Consider the following 19,501-nt stretch of genomic DNA (forward strand, 5'->3'; position numbering starts at 1 on the left):
GATCGAGGAGGAGGTGACGGCAACAGTGACAGGACAGAATCCATCTCAGCCAATCAGTGTGTGGCTGCCACAGCAACAGTTGCGCCCAGCAACTCTGTTGCCAGGAATTCAAATTCCATTGCCAAGGACAGGGCTGGTTGTGTTGCAGGAGAGGACAGCGGAAAGAGCCAGAACTGACACTGTCAGCCTTTCCCATGCCAATGGACAAGCCCAAGGAGAAACGCCCAAATTGCGAGTCAGCAAAATCAGGGACAGCTACGCAAAGGAAACCTGACTGTGAGAAGGCTGGGACTATGTCCCTTTAACCCCTTCATGGTGCACTTGTAACAGATCCATTTGGTGGAAGATGTGTTGCCGTAGTGTCCATTTAGTTTATTTTCATATTCTGAGAGAAACAAAATGGCTGACAATCTTGAGGATTTCATAGAATGTTCGTAAGCACTTTATTGGTAAAGAAGGAGATATACAGTCACAATACAGCAGTATTTATTTGATCAGAAATGGCTCACTTTGGCATTCATTCATTGTTCATTTGACTGCCAACTTCATCAGTTGCGATTATTGTTCTATATATTTTTTAAACAGAATTTGCAAGTGTATTATTGGTTTAACATTATGCAGTTTACAAAAATGAGTTGGGAAATAACTTAGTTTTTGGTACACATTTTAAATATGTTTTGCGTGTGTAAGAACTACCACTGTGCAATATCTGTTCTATATACAGACAGATTGTTAGGCCATATTATTATATACATGTGATATTACAACATTATTTACGTTCATTAGTTTTAGTACCAAAGTAGTACCAAAGTGCAAAACAAGCCATGCTAATTGGTAAACTGGTATAAGTAACATATATCATTGGGCAGACTTATTGTAAACATGCATCACTGAAGTACAGCATATAAAACATGTTGTTTCCTTAGATATCCTGATAGGTAATAGAGTTGAGAGCAGATTATTCCATTAAGGAACCTGAGGTTTGGTTTCACATACTCCTGTATCAGTGAGTCCATGGAAACCACACTTCTTTGGACAATCCTGTGTAGTGTTAATAAAGCATTGTCCCGCAACCGTTATTCAGGCTTCGGCTCCCAAAGAGGAGACTGTCCGTTAGAGATACATTTTCTGTCTGTTTTATTCCGTTGGTCAATGAGAAACACTTCTTTAAATGTATTATCCTCTTCTTTGTCCAATTCTGTTTAAGAGTTGAAGGTGTCCCACTAGATCTCAGAGTAAGTCCTTATCTCCGGTATGCTGATCCTAAGCTGTCAGGGAATATTTAAAACAGGTATTTGAGTATGCAATAGGTTTCTAAAGTGATCACTAGCTCCTCTGTGTGTCCTCAATCATGTAGTAATTTACTTGGAAAGTGCACACCCAGAAGGCTGAAACAGTTTACGAGGGCCAGTCATACCTATTACATACATATTTGACAGCATTATGATGAACAATCCGTTCCCACCTCTGATTGGCTGCCAGGGTCACTCATTGTAAAATGTTGCCCTGACGAGGTGGCAGTAGTCTGTATGACTTGAATGGCGTCCCTATCAGCGCCCCAGGAACTGTAGTCACGGCAGATGGTCTCAGACCTCCTCCTGGACACCTTTTGAAGAAGAAAAAGAAGACTTGATTGTCATTTTCAGATCATGGAATTTCCTTTTTTATGTTGCTTTTTAACCCTTTACGTAACATGCACTCGTCTCCCACACACACACACAGACACAGACAGAGGGGTCGGAAACAAGGGTGAGCCATGGGTTAAGTCAAGTGCCTTGCTCAAAGGCACCACAGCAGGAGATGGCATCTAGGATAGCTATAATAGATCCCCACCTGTGCCTGTGTTCCATGGTAGGGAGATGGCAGCCTTGTACTGGAGGATGACAGGGAATCTCTCTCTGCGTCGTACTGCAAGCCCACTCGGCCACCATAAGGTGGGTTAGGCTCATTCTCTGTATAAAAGGGGACAAAAATGATATTTACAAACGGTCCTCTGAAGATACTCATGTTTTAAAACATGCCAAGCTACTCTACAGATAAGAATATTTTAAAATACATTTTTCGGAAGGGGGCAGCATTATGCCACACTTTTTAAAGTAAAATGAAATCAAAGTTTACGTGTTACTTGCACAGGATGCAGCAGGTGGAAACAGTACAGAGAAATGCTCACTGACAAGCTCTTCCTCAGCAATACAGTGTTCAATATCAAACAGTAAGAAATAGAACATCCAGAATATGATCATAAAAGAGCACGGAATCAAAACTAGGTCAGATAAAAGTAAAAGACTGTTTAACAATGGAATATTATAAATGTACCCCTTATAACACAATTCTAGTAATAACCTATGGCAGGTGAGGCAGAGTAGGGTTTAGACAGTGTACCTGTTAGGACTGTGGTACTACTTGAACCAACCAAGTGGCCACCTGTATTTGGCCTGTTGGGCCATTCAAAGTCTTCCTCCAGCCACTGGTTAACTTGTTCAGTATGGATGTCTTTCACCCTGAAGGAAAGGGGGAGAGAGGAAACGTACTTTATGAGCTTGCATTGCTGATCATCGTACTATGATCATTGTTATGAGAATAATTATTGGTTGGTGTCATTGATTGCTACAAAAAAAAAATCACATCCTCAACCAGGTTTCAAAGTTCCAACTTCTTACACAGTTATATATGTGTTGGAGATCAGAGTTCATCATATCCAAATTCTATACAAATGCAGAGCTTTGTAATACATCACCTCCAGGCTTGTCTGTGCCAACATCTTACTCCTGCTGTTTTATCTTTACAAATCCACACATTAGCTTCTCTCATGACTAGATGGTGAAGGCTTCTCTCATGACTAGATGGTGAAGGCTTCTCTCATGACTAGATGGTGAAGGGTTCTCTCGTAACTAGATGGTGAAGGGTTCTCTCATGACTAGATGGTGAAGGGTTCTCTCATGACTAGATGGTGAAGGGTTCTCTCATGACTAGATGGTGAAGGGTTCTCTCATGACTAGATGGTGAAGGGTTCTCTCATGACAAGATGGTGAAGGGTTCTCTCATGACTAGATGGTGAAGGGTTCTCTCATCACTAGATGGTGAAGGGTTCTCTCATGACTAGATGGTGAAGGGTTCTCTCATGACTAGATGGTGAAGGGTTCTCTCATCACCAGATGGTGAAGGGTTCTCTCATGACTAGATGGTGAAGGGTTCTCTCATGACTAGATGGTGAAGGGTTCTCTCATGACTAGATGGTGAAGGGTTCTCTCATGACTAGATGGTGAAGGGTTCTCTCATGACTAGATGGTGAAGGGTTCTCTCATGACAAGATGGTGAAGGGTTCTCTCATGACAAGATGGTGAAGGGTTCTCTCATGACTAGATGGTGAAGGGTTCTCTCATCACTAGATGGTGAAGGGTTCTCTCATGACTAGATGGTGAAGGGTTCTCTCATGACTAGATGGTGAAGGGTTCTCTCATCACCAGATGGTGAAGGGTTCTCTCATGACTAGATGGTGAAGGCTTCACTTACTGCATGTAAACATTTGTCACTCTTATAATATATATATTTATTTTGTATTTTTAGCTGCTGTGTTGATCTGTAGTCAGTCTCACCTATGTAATTGTCGTCTATGCCAGGGCACGTAGACCACCACGACCCCCACGGCTGCTATCACCAGTCCTGCCAGGGTCAGTAACGCGGCATAGAGGTCCCTCTTCAGGATAGGACCGTAGCAGTCGGAGCCTAGGTACCAGTAGTCCTGGTTACATCTGTGTGGGTGGTGGATGGGACACAGAAGGATGGAGGGTTAAGTGGAGTCATTGTGCTGGTTTTATGTTGGCTATATGTTGGCTAAATGTTGTATGTTGGCTATATGTTGTATGTTGGCTATATGTTGTATGTGTTATATGTTGGCTATATGTTGTATGTGTTGTATGTTGGCTATATGTTGTATGTGTTATATGTTGTATGTGTTATATGATGGCTATATGTTGTATGTTGTATGTTGACTATATGTTGTATGTTGACTATATGTTGTATGTTGGCAATATGTTGTATGTGTTATATGTTGGCTATATGTTGACTATATGTTGTATGTTGACTATATGTTGTATGTTGACTATATGTTGTATGTTGGCTATATGTTGTATGTGTTATATGTTGACTATATGTTGTATGTGTTATATGATGGCTATATGTTGTATGTTGTATGTTGACTATATGTTGTATGTTGACTATATGTTGTATGTTGGCTATATGCTGTATGTGTTATATGTTGGCTATATGTTGACTATATGTTGTATGTTGGCTATATGTTGTATGTTGACTATATGTTGTATGTTGACTATATGTTGTATGTGTTATATGTTGGCTATATGTTGACTATATGTTGTATGTTGACTATATGTTGTATGTGTTATATGTTGTATGTGTTATATGATGGCTATATGTTGTATGTGTTATATGTTGGCTATATGTTGACTATATGTTGTATGTTGGCTATATGTTGTATGTGTTATATGTTGGCTATATGTTGTATGTGTTATATGTTGGCTATATGTTGACTATATGTTGTATGTTGGCTATATGTTGTATGTTGACTATATGTTGTATGTTGGCTATATGTTGACTATATGTTGTATGTTGGCTATATGTTGTATGTGTTATATGTTGGCTATATGTTGTATGTTGGCTATATGTTGTATGTTGGCTATATGTTGTATGTTGGCTCTATGTTGTATGTGTTATATGTTGGCTATATGTTGTATGTTGGCTATATGTTGTATGTTGGCTATATGTTGTATGTTGGATATATGTTGTATGTTGGATATATGTTGTATGTGTTATATGTTGGCGATATGTTGTATGTGTTATATGTTGGCTATATGTTGTATGTGTTATATGTTGTATGTTAGCTATATGTTGTATGTTGGCTATATGTTGTCTGTTGACTATATGTTGTATGTTGGCTATATGTTGTATGTTGACTATATGTTGTATGTGTTATATGTTGGCTATATGTTGTATGTGTTATATGTTGTATGTGTTATATGTTGTATGTGTTATATGTTGTATGTGTTATATGTTGTATGTTGGCTATATGTTGTCTGTTGACTATATGTTGTATGTTGGCTATATGTTATATGTTGGCTATATGTTGTATGTGTTATATGTTGGCTATATGTTGTATGTGTTATATGTTGTATGTGTTATATGTTGTATGTGTTATATGTTGTATGTGTTATATGTTGTATGTTGGCTATGTGTTGTATGTTGGCTATATGTTGTCTGTTGACTATATGTTATATGTTGGCTATATGTTGTCTGTTGACTATATGTTGTATGTTGGCTATATGTTGTATGTTGACTATATGTTATATGTGTTATATGTTGGCTATATGTTGTATGTGTTACATGTTGTATGTGTTATATGTTGACTATATGTTATATGTTGGCTATATGTTGTATGTAGGCTATATGTTGTATGTTGGCTACTTGTCATTTCTAACGTTGTTGTGTGTTCTTCAGGGGTCGTTCCCGCTGCAGTTGTGGAGTCAGTTGGGTCTGCAGTTGTACTTTCAGGTCTCTGGGTAGAGGAGAGTCCAATGGTTGGGGCTGATACTTGCCCTTCCGTGACTGCTGAAGTTCGTTCATTTGTAGTGGCAGGCTCACTGGTAATCGTAGAAGGTTGTGAGGGACTTGTTTCCGGCGAGGTACTGGTTGAAGTTTCTGTTACACCTGAGGACATAGCTATAGTTGTTTCCATTGTGTCTTTGGTTGATTCTGGTGTCATAGTCACTCCCGATGTTGAAAACGTAGCTTCCACAGTTGCACTTGTTAAACTAGATGAGGTCGCTATCGATTCTTCAGCAGATGTGTTTGCTTCAGAAGTTGTTGATGCCTTACTTGGAGTTGAGGTACCAGCAGTGTTTGTTAGAGACTCACTTGTAACGTCAGAGGACACTGATGTGTGCCCAGAAGTGATTGTGGGAGACAGGCTTTCCGGCAAGGTACTGGTTGAAGTTTCTGTTACACCTGAGGACATAGCTGTAGTTGTTTCCATTGTGTCTTTGGCTGTTTCTGGTGTCATTGTCACTCCCGATGTTGAAAACGTAGCTTCCACAGTTGCACTTGTTAAACCAGCTGTGGTCGATGTTGATTCTTCAGCAGATGTGCTTTCTTCAGAAGTTGTTGTTGATGCCTTACTTAATGTTGAGGTACCAGCAGTGCTAGGTAATGACTCACTTGTAACGTCAGAGGGCATTGATGTGTGATCAGAAGTAATTGTGGGAGACAGGCTTGTTACAGTCTCCGGGCTAGCTGATGGTTCTTGTGCAGCAGTGGTAGATGCTTCTGCAGGAATACTTGTCATTTCTAACGTTGTTGTGCGTTCTTCAGGGGTCGTTCCCACTGCAGTTGTGGAGTCAGTTGGGTCTGCAGTTGTACTTTCAGTTCTCTGGGTAGATGAGAGTCCAACGGTTGTGGCAGATGTTTGCCTGTCCGTGACTGCTGAAGTTAGTTCATTTGTAGTGGCAGGCTCACTGGTAATCGTAGAAGGTTGTGAGGGACTTGTTTCCGGCGAGGTACTGGTTGAAGTTTCTCTTACACCTGAAGACATAGCTGTAGTTGTTTCCATTGTGTCTTTGGCTGTTTCTGGTGTCATTGTCACTTCCGATGTTGAAAACGTAGCTTCCACAGTTGCACTTGTTAAACCAGCTGAGGTCGATGTTGATTCTTCAGCAGATGTGCTTTCTTCAGAAGTTGTTGTTGATGCCTTACTTGATGTTGAGGTACCAGCAGTGCTAGGTAATGACTCACTTGTAACGTCAGAGGGCATTGATGTGTGATCAGAAGTAATTGTGGGAGACAGGCTTGTTACAGTCTCCGGGCTAGCTGATGGTTCTTGTGCAGCAGTGGTAGATGCTTCAGCAGGAATACTTGTCATTTCTAACGTTGTTGTGCGTTCTTCAGGGGTCGTTCCCACTGCAGTTGTGGAGTCAGTTGGGTCTGCAGTTGTACTTTCAGTTCTCTGGGTAGATGAGAGTCCAACGGTTGTGGAAGATGTTTGCCTGTCCGTGACTGCTGAAGTTAGTTCATTTGTAGTGGCAGGCTCACTGGTAATCGTAGAAGGTTGTGAGGGACTTGTTTCCGGCGAGGTACTGGTTGAAGTTTCTCTTACACCTGAAGACATAGCTGTAGTTGTTTCCATTGTGTCTTTGGCTGTTTCTGGTGTCATTGTCACTTCCGATGTTGAAAACGTAGCTTCCACAGTTGCACTTGTTAAACTAGCTGAGGTCGCTATCGATTCTTCAGCAGATGTGTTTGCTTCAGAAGTTGTTGATTTCTCACTTGATGTTGAGGTACCAGCAGTGCTAGGTAATGACTCACTTGTAATATCAGAGGGCACTGATGTGTGATCAGAAGTAATTGTGGGAGACAGGCTTGTTACAGTCTCCGGGCTAGCTGATGGTTCTTGTGTAACAGTGGTAGATGCTTCAGCTGAAATTGTTGTCATTTCTAACGTTGTTGTGTGTTCTTCAGGGGTCGTTCCCGCTGCAGTTGTGGAGACAGTTGGGTCTGCAGTTGTACTTTCAGTTCTCTGGGTAGATGAGAGTCCAACGGTTGTGGAAGATATTTGCCCGTCTGTGACTGCTGAAGTTAGTTCATTTGTAGTGGCAGGCTCACTGGTAATCGTAGAAGGTTGTGAGGGACTTGTTTCCGGCGAGGTACTGGTTGAAGTTTCTGTTACACCTGAGGACATAGCTGTAGTTGTTTCCATTGTGTCTTTGGTTGATTCTGGTGTCATGGTGACTCCCGATGTTGAAAACGTAGCTTCCAGTTGCAGTTGTTAAACTAGCTGAGGTCGCTATCGATTCTTCAGCAGATGTGTTTGCTTCAGAAGTTGTTGATCCCTTACTTGATGTTGAGGTACCAGCAGTGCTAGGTAGAGACTCACTTGTAACGTCAGAGGGCACTGATGTGTGACCAGAAGTGATTGTGGGAGACAGGCTTGTCACAGTCTCTGGGCAAGCTGATGGTTCTTGTGTAACAATGGTAGATGCTTCAGCTGGAATACTTGTCATTTCTAACGTTGTTGTGTGTTCTTCAGGGGTCGTTCCCGCTGCAGTTGTGGAGACAGTTGGGTCTGCAGTTGTACTTTCAGTTCCCTGGGTAGATGAGAGTCCAACGGTTGTGGCCGATATTTGCCCCTCTGTGACTGCTGAAGTTAGTTCATTTGTAGTGGCAAGCTCACTGGTAATCGTAGAAGGTTGTGAGGGACTTGTTTCCGGCGAGGTACTGGTTGAAGTTTCTGTTACACCTGAGGACATAGCTGTAGTTGTTTCCATTGTGTCTTTGGTTGATTCTGGTGTCATGGTCACTCCCGATGTTGAAAACGTAGCTTCCGCAGTTGTTAAACTAGCTGAGGTCGCTATCGATTCTTCAGCAGATGTGTTTACTTCAGAAGTTGTTGATCCCTTACTTGGAGTTGAGGTACCAGCAGTGCTAGTTAGAGACTCACTTGTAACGTCAGAGGGCACTGATGTGTGACCAGAAGTAATTGTGGGAGATGGGCTTGTCACAGTCTCTGGGCTAGCTGATGGTTCTTGTGTAACAATGGTAGCTGTTTCAGCTGAAAATGTTGTCATTTCTAACGTTGTTGTGCGTTCTTCAGGGTTCGTTCCCGCTGCAGTTGTGGAGTCAGTTGGGTCTGCAGTTGTACTTTCAGTTCTCTGGGTAGATGAGAGTCCAAAGGTAGTGGAAGATATTTGCCCGTCTGTGACTGCTGAAGTTCGTTCATTTGTAGTGGCAGGCTCACTGGTAATCGTAGAAGGTTGTGAGGGACTTGTTTCCGGCGAGGTACTGGTTGAAGTTTCTGTTACACCTGAGGACATAGCTGTAGTTGTTTCCATTGTGTCTTTGGCTGTTTCTGGTGTCATTGTCACTTCCGATGTTGAAAACGTAGCTTCCACAGTTGCACTTGTTAAACCAGCTGTGGTCGATGTTGATTCTTCAGCAGATGTGTTTGCTTCAGAAGTTGTTGTTGATGCCTCACTTGATGTTGAGGTACCAGCAGTGCTAGGTAATGACTCACTTGTAATGTCAGAGGGCACTGATGTTTGATCAGAAGTAATTGTGGGAGACAGGCTTGTTACAGTCTCCGGGCTAGCTGATGGTTCTTCTGTAACAATGGTAGCTGTTTCAGCTGAAATTGTTGTCATTTCTAACGTTGTTGTGTGTTCTTCAGGGGTCGTTCCCGCTGCAGTTGTGGAGACAGTTGGGTCTGCAGTTGTACTTTCAGTTCCCTGGGTAGATGAGAGTCCAACGGTTGTGGCCGATATTTGCCCCTCTGTGACTGCTGAAGTTAGTTCATTTGTAGTGGCAGGCTCACTGGTAATCGTAGAACGTTGTGAGGGACTTGTTTCCGGCGGGGTACTGGTTGAAGTTTCTGTTACACCTGAGGACATAGCTGTAGTTGTTTCCATTGTGTCTTTGGCTGTTTCTGGTGTCATAGTCACTCCCGATGTTGAAAACGTAGCTTCCACATTTGCACTTGTTAAACCAGCTGAGGTCGATGTTGATTCTTCAGCAGATGTGTTTGCTTCAGAAGTTGTTGTTGATGCAATACTTGATGTTGAGGTACCAGCAGTGCTAGTTAGAGACTCACTTGTAACGTCAGAGTACACAGATGTGTGCCCAGAAGTGATTGTGGGAGACGAGCTTGTCACAGTCTCTGTGCTAGCTGATGGTTCTTGTGTAACAATGGTAGATGCTTTCTCTGGAATACTTGTCATTTCTAACGTTGTTGTGTGTTCTTCAGCGGTCGTTCCCACTGCAGTTGTGGAGTCAGATGGGTCTGCAGTTGTACTTTCAGTTCTCTGGGTAGGTGAGAGTCCAACGGTAGTGGAAGATATTTGCCCGTCTGTGACTGCTGAAGTTCGTTGATTTGTAGTGGCAGGCTCACTGGTAATCGGAGAAGGTTGTGAGGGACTTGTTTCCGGCGAGGTACTTGTTGAAGTTTCTGTTACACCTGAGGACATAGCTGTAGTTGTTTCCATTGTGTCTTTGGTTGATTCTGGTGTCATGGTCACTCCCGATGTTGAAAACGTAGCTTCCGCAGTTGTTAAACTAGCTGAGGTCGCTATCGATTCTTCAGCAGATGTGTTTACTTCAGAAGTTGTTGATCCCTTACTTGGAGTTGAGGTACCAGCAGTGCTAGTTAGAGACTCACTTGTAACGTCAGAGGGCACTGATGTTTGATCAGAAGTAATTGTGGGAGACAGGCTTGTTACAGTCTCCGGGCTAGCTGTTGGTTCTTCTGTAACAATGGTAGCTGTTTCAGCTGAAATTGTTGTCATTTCTAACGTTGTTGTGTGTTCTTCAGGGGTCGTTCCCGCTGCAGTTGTGGAGACAGTTGGGTCTGTAGTTGTACTTTCAGTTCCCTGGGTAGATGAGAGTCCAACGGTTGTGGCCGATATTTGCCCCTCTGTGACTGCTGAAGTTAGTTCATTTGTAGTGGCAGGCTCACTGGTAATCGTAGAAGGTTGTGAGGGACTTGTTTCCGGCGAGGTACTGGTTGAAGTTTCTGTTACACCTGAGGACATAGCTGTAGTTGTTTCCATTGTGTCTTTGGCTGTTTCTGGTGTCATGGTCACTCCCGATGTTGAAAACGTAGCTTCCGGCAGTTGTTAAACCAGCTGAGGTCGCTATCGATTCTTCAGCAGATGTGCTTACTTCAGAAGTTGTTGATCCCTTACTTGATGTTGAGGTACCAGCAGTGCTAGTTAGAGACTCACTTGTAACGTCAGAGGACACTGATGTGTGCCCAGAAGTGATTGTGGGAGACGGGCTTGTCACAGTCTCTGTGCTAGCTGATGGTTCTTGTGTAACAATGGTAGATGCTTCAGCTGGAATAGTTGTCATTTCTAACGTTGTTGTGTGTTCTTCAGCGGTCGTTCCCGCTGCAGTTGTGGAGTCAGTTGGGTCTGCAGTTGTACTTTCAGTTCTCTGGGTAGATGAGAGTCCAACGGTAGTGGAAGATATTTGGCCGTCTGTGACTGCTGAAGTTCGTTCATTTGTAGTGGCAGGCTCACTGGTAATTGTAGAAGGTTGTGAGGGACTTGTTTCCGGCGAGGTACTGGTTGAAGTTTCTGTTACACCTGAGGACATAGCTGTAGTTGTTTCCATTGTTTCTTTGGCTGTTTCTGGTGTCATGGTCACTTCCGATGTTGAAAACGTAGCTTCCACAGTTGCACTTGTTAAACCAGCTGAGGTCGATGTTGATTCTTCAGCAGATGTGTTTGCTTCAGAAGTTGTTGTTGATGCCTCACTTGATGTTGAGGTACCAGCAGTGCTAGGTAATGACTCACTTGTAATGTCAGAGGGCACTGATGTTTGATCAGAAGTAATTGTGGGAGACAGGCTTGTTACAGTCTCCGGGCTAGCTGATGGTTCTTCTGTAACAATGGTAGCTGTTTCAGCTGAAATTGTTGTCATTTCTAACGTTGTTGTGTGTTCTTCAGGGGTCGTTCCCGCTGCAGTTGTGGAGACAGTTGGGTCTGTAGTTGTACTTTCAGTTCCCTGGGTAGATGAGAGTCCAACGGTTGTGGCCGATATTTGCCCCTCTGTGACTGCTGAAGTTAGTTCATTTGTAGTGGCAGGCTCACTTGTAATTGTAGAAGGTTGTGAGGGACTTGTTTCCGGCGAGGTACTGGTTGAAGTTTCTGTTACACCTGAGGACATAGCTGTAGTTGTTTCCATTGTGTCTTTGGTTGATTCTGGTGTCATGGTCACTCCCGATGTTGAAAACGTAGCTTCCGCTGTTGTTAAACTAGCTGAGGTTGCTATCGATTCTTCAGCAGATGTGTTTACTTCAGAAGTTGTTGATCCCTTACTTGATGTTGAGGTACCAGCAGTGCTAGTTAGAGACTCACTTGTAACGTCAGAGGACACTGATGTGTGCCCAGAAGTGATTGTGGGAGACGGGCTTGTCACAGTCTCTGTGCTAGCTGATGGTTCTTGTGTAACAATGGTAGCTGCTTCAGCTGGAATACTTGTCATTTCTAACGTTGTTGTGTGTTCTTCAGCGGTCGTTCCCGCTGCAGTTGTGGAGTCAGTTGGGTCTGCAGTTGTACTTTCAGTTCTCTGGGTAGATGAGAGTCCAACGGTAGTGGAAGATATTTGCCCGTCTGTGACTGCTGAAGTTCGTTCATTTGTAGTGGCAGGCTCACTGGTAATCGTAGAAGGTTGTGAGGGACTTGTTTCCGGCGAGGTACTGGTTGAAGTTTCTGTTACACCTGAGGACATAGCTGTAGTTGTTTCCATTGTGTCTTTGGCTGTTTCTGGTGTCATGGTCACTCCCGATGTTGAAAACGTAGCTTCCACAGTTGCAGTTGTTAAACCAGCTGTGGTCGATGTTGATTCTTCAGCAGATGTGCTTGCTTCAGAAGTTGTTGTTGATGCCTTACTTGATGTTGAGGTACCAGCAGTGCTAGGTAATGACTCACTTGTAACGTCAGAGGGCACTGATGTTTGACCAGAAGTAATTGTGGGAGACAGGCTTGTTACAGTCTCCGGGCTAGCTGATGGTTCTTGTGTAACAATGGTAGCTGTTTCAGCTGAAATTGTTGTCATTTCTAACGTTGTTGTGTGTTCTTCAGGGGTCGTTCCCGCTGCAGTTGTGGAGACAGTTGGGTCTGCAGTTGTACTTTCAGTTCCCTGGGTAGATGAGAGTCCAACGGTAGTGGACGATATTTGCCCGTCTGTGACTGCTGAAGTTAGTTCATTTGTAGTGGCAGGCTCACTGGTAATTGTAGAAGGTTGTGAGGGACTTGTTTCCGGCGAGGTACTGGTTGAAGTTTCTGTTACACCTGAGGACATAGCTGTAGTTGTTTCCATTGTGTCTTTGGTTGATTCTGGTGTCATGGTCACTCCCGATGTTGAAAACGTAGCTTCCGCAGTTGTTAAACTAGCTGAGGTCGCTATCGATTCTTCAGCAGATGTGTTTACTTCAGAAGTTGTTGATCCCTTACTTGGTGTTGAGGTACCAGCAGTGCTAGTTAGAGACTCACTTGTAACGTCAGAGGGCACTGATGTGTGCCCAGAAGTGATTGTGGGAGATGGGCTTGTCACAGTCTCTGTGCTAGCTGATGGTTCTTGTGTAACCATGGTAGATGCTTCAGCTGGAAAACTTGTCATTTCTAACGTTGTTGTGCGTTCTTCAGCGGTCGTTCCCGCTGCAGTTGTGGAGTCAGTTGGGTCTGCAGTTGTACTTTCAGTTCTCTGGGTAGATGAGAGTCCAACGGTAGTGGAAGATATTTGCCCGTCTGTGACTGCTGAAGTTCGTTCATTTGTAGTGGCAGGCTCACTGGTAATCGTAGAAGGTTGTGAGGGACTTGTTTCCGGCGAGGTACTGGTTGAAGTTTCTGTTACACCTGAGGACATAGCTGTAGTTGTTTCCATTGTGTCTTTGGCTGTTTCTGGTGTCATAGTCACTCCCGATGTTGAAAACGTAGCTTCCACATTTGCACTTGTTAAACCAGCTGAGGTCGATGTTGATTCTTCAGCAGATGTGCTTTCTTCAGAAGTTGTTGTTGATGCCTTACTTGATGTTGAGGTACCAGCAGTGCTAGTTAGAGACTCACTTGTAACGTCAGAGGGCACTGATGTGTGACCAGAAGTAATTGTGGGAGACGGGCTTGTCACAGTCTCTGTGCTAGCTGATGGTTCTTCTGTAACAATGGTAGCTGCTTCAGCTGGAATACTTGTCATTTCTAACGTTGTTGTGTGTTCTTCAGCGGTCGTTCCCGCTGCAGTTGTGGAGTCAGTTGGGTCTGCAGTTGTACTTTCAGTTCTCTGGGTAGATGAGAGTCCAACGGTAGTGGAAGATATTTGCCCGTCTGTGACTGCTGAAGTTCGTTCATTTGTAGTGGCAGGCTCACTGGTAATTGTAGAAGGTTGTGAGGGACTTGTTTCCGGCGAGGTACTGGTTGAAGTTTCTGTTACACCTGAGGACATAGCTGTAGTTGTTTCCATTGTTTCTTTGGCTGTTTCTGGTGTCATAGTCACTCCCGATGTTGAAAACGTAGCTTCCACATTTGCACTTGTTAAACCAGCTGAGGTCGATGTTGATTCTTCAGCAGATGTGTTTGCTTCAGAAGTTGTTGTTGATGCCTCACTTGATGTTGAGGTACCAGCAGTGCTAGGTAGAGACTCACTTGTAACGTCAGAGGGCACTGATGTGTGACCAGAAGTAATTGTGGGAGACAGGCTTGTTACAGTCTCTGGGCTAGCTGATGGTTCTTGTGTAACAATGGTAGCTGTTTCAGCTGAAATTGTTGTCATTTCTAACGTTGTTGTGTGTTCTTCAGGGGTCGTTCCCGCTGCAGTTGTGGAGACAGTTGGGTCTGCAGTTGTACTTTCAGTTCCCTGGGTAGATGAGAGTCCAACGGTTGTGGAAGATATTTGCCCGTCTGTGACTGCTGAAGTTAGTTCATTTGTAGTGGCAGGCTCACTGGTAATCGTAGAAGGTTGTGAGGGACTTGTTTCCGGCGAGGTACTGGTTGAAGTTTCTGTTACACCTGAGGACATAGCTGTAGTTGTTTCCATTGTGTCTTTGGCTGATTCTGGTGTCATGGTGACTCCCGATGTTGAAAACGTAGCTTCCACATTTGCAGTTGTTAAACTAGCTGAGGTCGCTGTCGATTCTTCAGCAGATGTGTTTACTTCAGAAGTTGTTGATCCCTTACTTGGAGTTGAGGTACCAGCAGTGCTAGTTAGAGACTCACTTGTAACGTCAGAGGGCACTGATGTGTGACCAGAAGTGATTGTGGGAGACGGGCTTGTCACAGTCTCTGTGCTAGCTGATGGTTCTTGTGTAACAATGGTAGATGCTTCAGCTGAAAATGTTGTCATTTCTAACGTTGTTGTGCGTTCTTCAGGGGTCGTTCCCGCTGCAGTTGTGGAGTCAGTTGGGTCTGCAGTTGTACTTTCAGTTCTCTGGGTAGATGAGAGTCCAACGGTAGTGGAAGATATTTGCCCGTCTGTGACTGCTGAAGTTCGTTCATTTGTAGTGGCAGGCTCACTGGTAATTGTAGAAGGTTGTGAGGGACTTGTTTCCGGCGAGGTACTGGTTGAAGTTTCTGTTACACCTGAGGACATAGCTGTAGTTGTTTCCATTGTATCTTTGGCTGTTTCTGGTGTCATAGTCACTCCCGATGTTGAAAACGTAGCTTCCACATTTGCACTTGTTAAACCAGCTGAGGTCGATGTTGATTCTTCAGCAGATGTGCTTTCTTCAGAAGTTGTTGTTGATGCCTTACTTGATGTTGAGGTACCAGCAGTGCTAGTTAGAGACTCACTTGTAACGTCAGAGGACACTGATGTGTGACCAGAAGTGATTGTGGGAGACGGGCTTGTCACAGTCTCTGTGCTAGCTGATGGTTCTTCTGTAACAATGGTAGATGCTTCAGCTGGAATACTTGTCATTTCTAACGTTGTTGTGTGTTCTTCAGCGGTCGTTCCCGCTGCAGTTGTGGAGTCAGTTGGGTCTGCAGTTGTACTTTCAGTTCTCTGGGTAGATGAGAGTCCAACGGTAGTGGAAGATATTTGCCCGTCTGTGACTGCTGAAGTTCGTTCATTTGTAGTGGCAGGCTCACTGGTAATTGTAGAAGGTTGTGAGGGACTTGTTTCCGGCGAGGTACTGGTTGAAGTTTCTGTTACACCTGAGGACATAGCTGTAGTTGTTTCCATTGTGTCTTTGGTTGATTCTGGTGTCATGGTCACTCCCGATGTTGAAAACGTAGCTTCCGCTGTTGTTAAACTAGCTGAGGTCGCTATCGATTCTTCAGCAGATGTGTTTACTTCAGAAGTTGTTGATCCCTTACTTGATGTTGAGGTACCAGCAGTGCTAGTTAGAGACTCACTTGTAACGTCAGAGGACACTGATGTGTGCCCAGAAGTGATTGTGGGAGACGGGCTTGTCACAGTCTCTGTGCTAGCTGATGGTTCTTGTGTAACAATGGTAGATGCTTCAGCTGGAATACTTGTCATTTCTAACGTTGTTGTGTGTTCTTCAGCGGTCGTTCCCGCTGCAGTTGTGGAGTCAGTTGGGTCTGCAGTTGTACTTTCAGTTCTCTGGGTAGATGAGAGTCCAACGGTAGTGGAAGATATTTGCCCGTCTGTGACTGCTGAAGTTCGTTCATTTGTAGTGGCAGGCTCACTGGTAATCGTAGAAGGTTGTGAGGGACTTGTTTCCGGCGAGGTACTGGTTGAAGTTTCTGTTACACCTGAGGACATAGCTGTAGTTGTTTCCATTGTGTCTTTGGTTGATTCTGGTGTCATGGTCACTCCCGATGTTGAAAACGTAGCTTCCGCAGTTGTTAAACTAGCTGAGGTCGCTTTCGATTCTTCAGCAGATGTGTTTACTTCAGAAGTTGTTGATCCCTTACTTGGAGTTGAGGTACCAGCAGTGCTAGTTAGAGACTCACTTGTAACGTCAGAGGGCACTGATGTGTGACCAGAAGTAATTGTGGGAGATGGGCTTGTCACAGTCTCTGGGCTAGCTGATGGTTCTTGTGTAACCATGGTAGCTGTTTCAGCTGAAAATGTTGTCATTTCTAACGTTGTTGTGCGTTCTTCAGGGGTCGTTCCCGCTGCAGTTGTGGAGTCAGTTGGGTCTGCAGTTGTACTTTCAGTTCTCTGGGTAGATGAGAGTCCAACGGTAGTGGAAGATATTTGCCCGTCTGTGACTGCTGAAGTTCGTTCATTTGTAGTGGCAGGGTCACTGGTAATCGTAGAAGGTTGTGAGGGACTTGTTTCCGGCGAGGTACTGGTTGAAGTTTCTGTTACACCTGAGGACATAGCTGTAGTTGTTTCCATTGTATCTTTGGCTGTTTCTGGTGTCATAGTCACTCCCGATGTTGAAAACGTAGCTTCCACATTTGCACTTGTTAAACCAGCTGAGGTCGATGTTGATTCTTCAGCAGATGTGCTTTCTTCAGAAGTTGTTGTTGATGCCTTACTTGATGTTGAGGTACCAGCAGTGCTAGTTAGAGACTCACTTGTAACGTCAGAGGACACTGATGTGTGACCAGAAGTGATTGTGGGAGACGGGCTTGTCACAGTCTCTGTGCTAGCTGATGGTTCTTGTGTAACAATGGTAGATGCTTCAGCTGGAATACTTGTCATTTCTAACGTTGTTGTGTGTTCTTCAGCGGTCGTTCCCGCTGCAGTTGTGGAGTCAGTTGGGTCTGCAGTTGTACTTTCAGTTCTCTGGGTAGATGAGAGTCCAACGGTAGTGGAAGATATTTGCCCGTCTGTGACTGCTGAAGTTCTTTCATTTGTAGTGGCAGGCTCACTGGTAATTGTAGAAGGTTGTGAGGGACTTGTTTCCGTCGAGGTACTGGTTGAAGTTTCTGTTACACCTGAGGACATAGCTGTAGTTGTTTCCATTGTATCTTTGGCTGTTTCTGGTGTCATAGTCACTCCCGATGTTGAAAACGTAGCTTCCACATTTGCACTTGTTAAACCAGCTGAGGTCGATGTTGATTCTTCAGCAGATGTGTTTGCTTCAGAAGTTGTTGTTGATGCAATACTTGATGTTGAGGTACCAGCAGTGCTAGTTAGAGACTCACTTGTAACGTCAGAGTACACAGATGTGTGCCCAGAAGTGATTGTGGGAGACGAGCTTGTCACAGTCTCTGTGCTAGCTGATGGTTCTTGTGTAACAATGGTAGATGCTTTCTCTGGAATACTTGTCATTTCTAACGTTGTTGTGTGTTCTTCAGCGGTCGTTCCCGCTGCAGTTGTGGAGTCAGATGGGTCTGCAGTTGTACTTTCAGTTCTCTGGGTAGGTGAGAGTCCAACGGTAGTGGAAGATATTTGCCCGTCTGTGACTGCTGAAGTTCGTTCATTTGTAGTGGCAGGCTCACTGGTAATCGGAGAAGGTTGTGAGGGACTTGTTTCCGGCAAGGTACTTGTTGAAGTTTCTGTTACACCTGAGGACATAGCTGTAGTTGTTTCCATTGTGTCTTTGGCTGATTCTGGTGTCATGGTCACTCCCGATGTTGAAAACGTAGCTTCCCGCGGTTGTTAAACTAGCTGAGGTCGCTATCGATTCTTCAGCAGATGTGTTTACTTCAGAAGTTGTTGATCCCTTACTTGATGTTGAGGTACCAGCAGTGCTAGTTAGAGACTCACTTGTAACGTCAGAGGACACTGATGTGTGCCCAGAAGTGATTGTGGGAGACGGGCTTGTCACAGTCTCTGTGCTAGCTGATGGTTCTTGTGTAACAATGGTAGATGCTTCAGCTGGAATACTTGTCATTTCTAACGTTGTTGTGTGTTCTTCAGTGGTCGTTCCCGCTGCAGTTGTGGAGTCAGTTGGGTCTGCAGTTGTACTTTCAGTTCTCTGGGTAGATGAGAGTCCAACGGTAGTGGAAGATATTTGCCCGTCTGTGACTGCTGAAGTTCGTTCATTTGTAGTGGCAGGCTCACTGGTAATCGTAGAAGGTTGTGAGGGACTTGTTTCCGGCGAGGTACTGGTTGAGGTTTCTGTTACACCTGAGGACATAGCTGTAGTTGTTTCCATTGTGTCTTTGGTTGTTTCTGGTGTCATTGTCACTTCCGATGTTGAAAACGTAGCTTCCACAGTTGTTAAACTAGCTGAGGTCGCTATCGATTCTTCAGCAGATGTGTTTACTTCAGAAGTTGTTGATCCCTTACTTGGAGTTGAGGTACCAGCAGCGCTAGTTAGAGACTCACTTGTAACGTCAGAGGGCACTGATGTGTGACCAGAAGTGATTGTGGGAGACGGGCTTGTCACAGTCTCTGGGCTAGCTGATGGTTCTTGTGTAACAATGGTAGATGCTTCAGCTGAAAATCTTGTCATTTCTAATGTTGTTGTGCGTTCTTCAGGGGTCGTTCCCGCTGCAGTTGTGGAGTCAGTTGGGTCTGCAGTTGTACTTTCAGGTCTCTGGGTAGATGAGAGTCCAACGGTAGTGGAAGATATTTGCCCGTCTGTGACTGCTGAAGTTCGTTCATTTGTAGTGGCAGGCTCACTGGTAATCGTATAAGGTTGTGAGGGACTTGTTTCCGGCGAGGTACTCGTTGAAGTTTCTGTTACACCTGAGGACATAGCTGTAGTTGTTTCCATTGTATCTTTGGCTGTTTCTGGTGTCATAGTCACTCCCGATGTTGAAAACGTAGCTTCCACATTTGCACTTGTTAAACCAGCTGAGGTCGATGTTGATTCTTCAGCAGATGTGTTTGCTTCAGAAGTTGTTGTTGATGCAATACTTGATGTTGAGGTACCAGCAGTGCTAGTTAGAGACTCACTTGTAACGTCAGAGTACACAGATGTGTGCCCAGAAGTGATTGTGGGAGACGAGCTTGTCACAGTCTCTGTGCTAGCTGATGGTTCTTGTGTAACAATGGTAGATGCTTTCTCTGGAATACTTGTCATTTCTAACGTTGTTGTGTGTTCTTCAGCGGTCGTTCCCACTGCAGTTGTGGAGTCAGA

General features: G+C 44.3%; 2 protein-coding genes across 3 annotated transcripts; both read right to left on the minus strand.

Moving 5' to 3' along the window:
- Positions 1–412: 412 nt before the first annotated feature.
- Positions 413–10,653, minus strand: LOC106577917 (mucin-5AC). 2 transcript variants are annotated; one of them, XM_045701534.1, is made up of 6 exons: positions 9,211–10,653; positions 3,597–3,752; positions 2,383–2,501; positions 1,834–1,952; positions 1,466–1,606; positions 413–1,268 (listed from the first exon to the last, which is right to left on the minus strand). In XM_045701534.1, the coding sequence occupies exons 1-6, from the start codon at positions 10,629–10,631 to the stop codon at positions 1,224–1,226; spliced, it is 2,001 nt and encodes a 666-aa protein (XP_045557490.1). In that variant the 5' UTR covers positions 10,632–10,653; the 3' UTR covers positions 413–1,223. The 2 variants fall into 2 exon arrangements, with proteins under 2 accessions (XP_045557490.1, XP_045557489.1); XM_045701533.1 differs by lacking the exon at positions 9,211–10,653 and adding an exon at positions 5,493–7,812.
- A 1,555-nt stretch (positions 10,654–12,208) lies between these two features.
- LOC123728670 (mucin-5AC-like) lies at positions 12,209–17,935 on the minus strand. Its single transcript, XM_045700608.1, has 3 exons — positions 14,769–17,935; positions 12,731–13,070; positions 12,209–12,404 (listed from the first exon to the last, which is right to left on the minus strand). The coding sequence occupies exons 1-3, from the start codon at positions 17,740–17,742 to the stop codon at positions 12,209–12,211; spliced, it is 3,510 nt and encodes a 1,169-aa protein (XP_045556564.1). The 5' UTR covers positions 17,743–17,935.
- Positions 17,936–19,501: the final 1,566 nt, after the last annotated feature.

This window comes from Salmo salar, chromosome ssa18 (genome assembly GCF_905237065.1).
Source record: "Salmo salar chromosome ssa18, Ssal_v3.1, whole genome shotgun sequence".
NCBI classification, from domain to species: Eukaryota; Metazoa; Chordata; class Actinopteri; order Salmoniformes; family Salmonidae; genus Salmo; species Salmo salar.

Bases quoted from the DNA above. Each gene is read 5' to 3' on its own strand.
- LOC106577917 (XM_045701533.1), bottom strand. From the start codon at position 7,789: ATGACACCAGAATCAACCAAAGACACAATGGAAACAACTACAGCTATG. The intron at 2,502-3,596 runs GTGAGACTGACT...CCTTTCCTTCAG, and splicing joins CATAGACGACAATTACATAG to GGTGAAAGACATCCATACTG. The intron at 1,269-1,465 runs GTGGGAACGGAT...ATTCCCTGACAG, and splicing joins ACCCTGGCAGCCAATCAGAG to CTTAGGATCAGCATACCGGA.
- LOC123728670 (XM_045700608.1), bottom strand. From the start codon at position 17,742: ATGACAAGTATTCCAGAGAAAGCATCTACCATTGTTACACAAGAACCA. The intron at 13,071-14,768 runs GTGAGTCTCTAA...GGCACACATCAG, and splicing joins AGTGCCCTCTGACGTTACAA to TGCCCTCTGACGTTACAAGT. The intron at 12,405-12,730 runs GTCCACTACCGT...CATCTGCTGAAG, and splicing joins GTCACAGACGGGCAAATATC to AATCAACATCGACCACAGCT.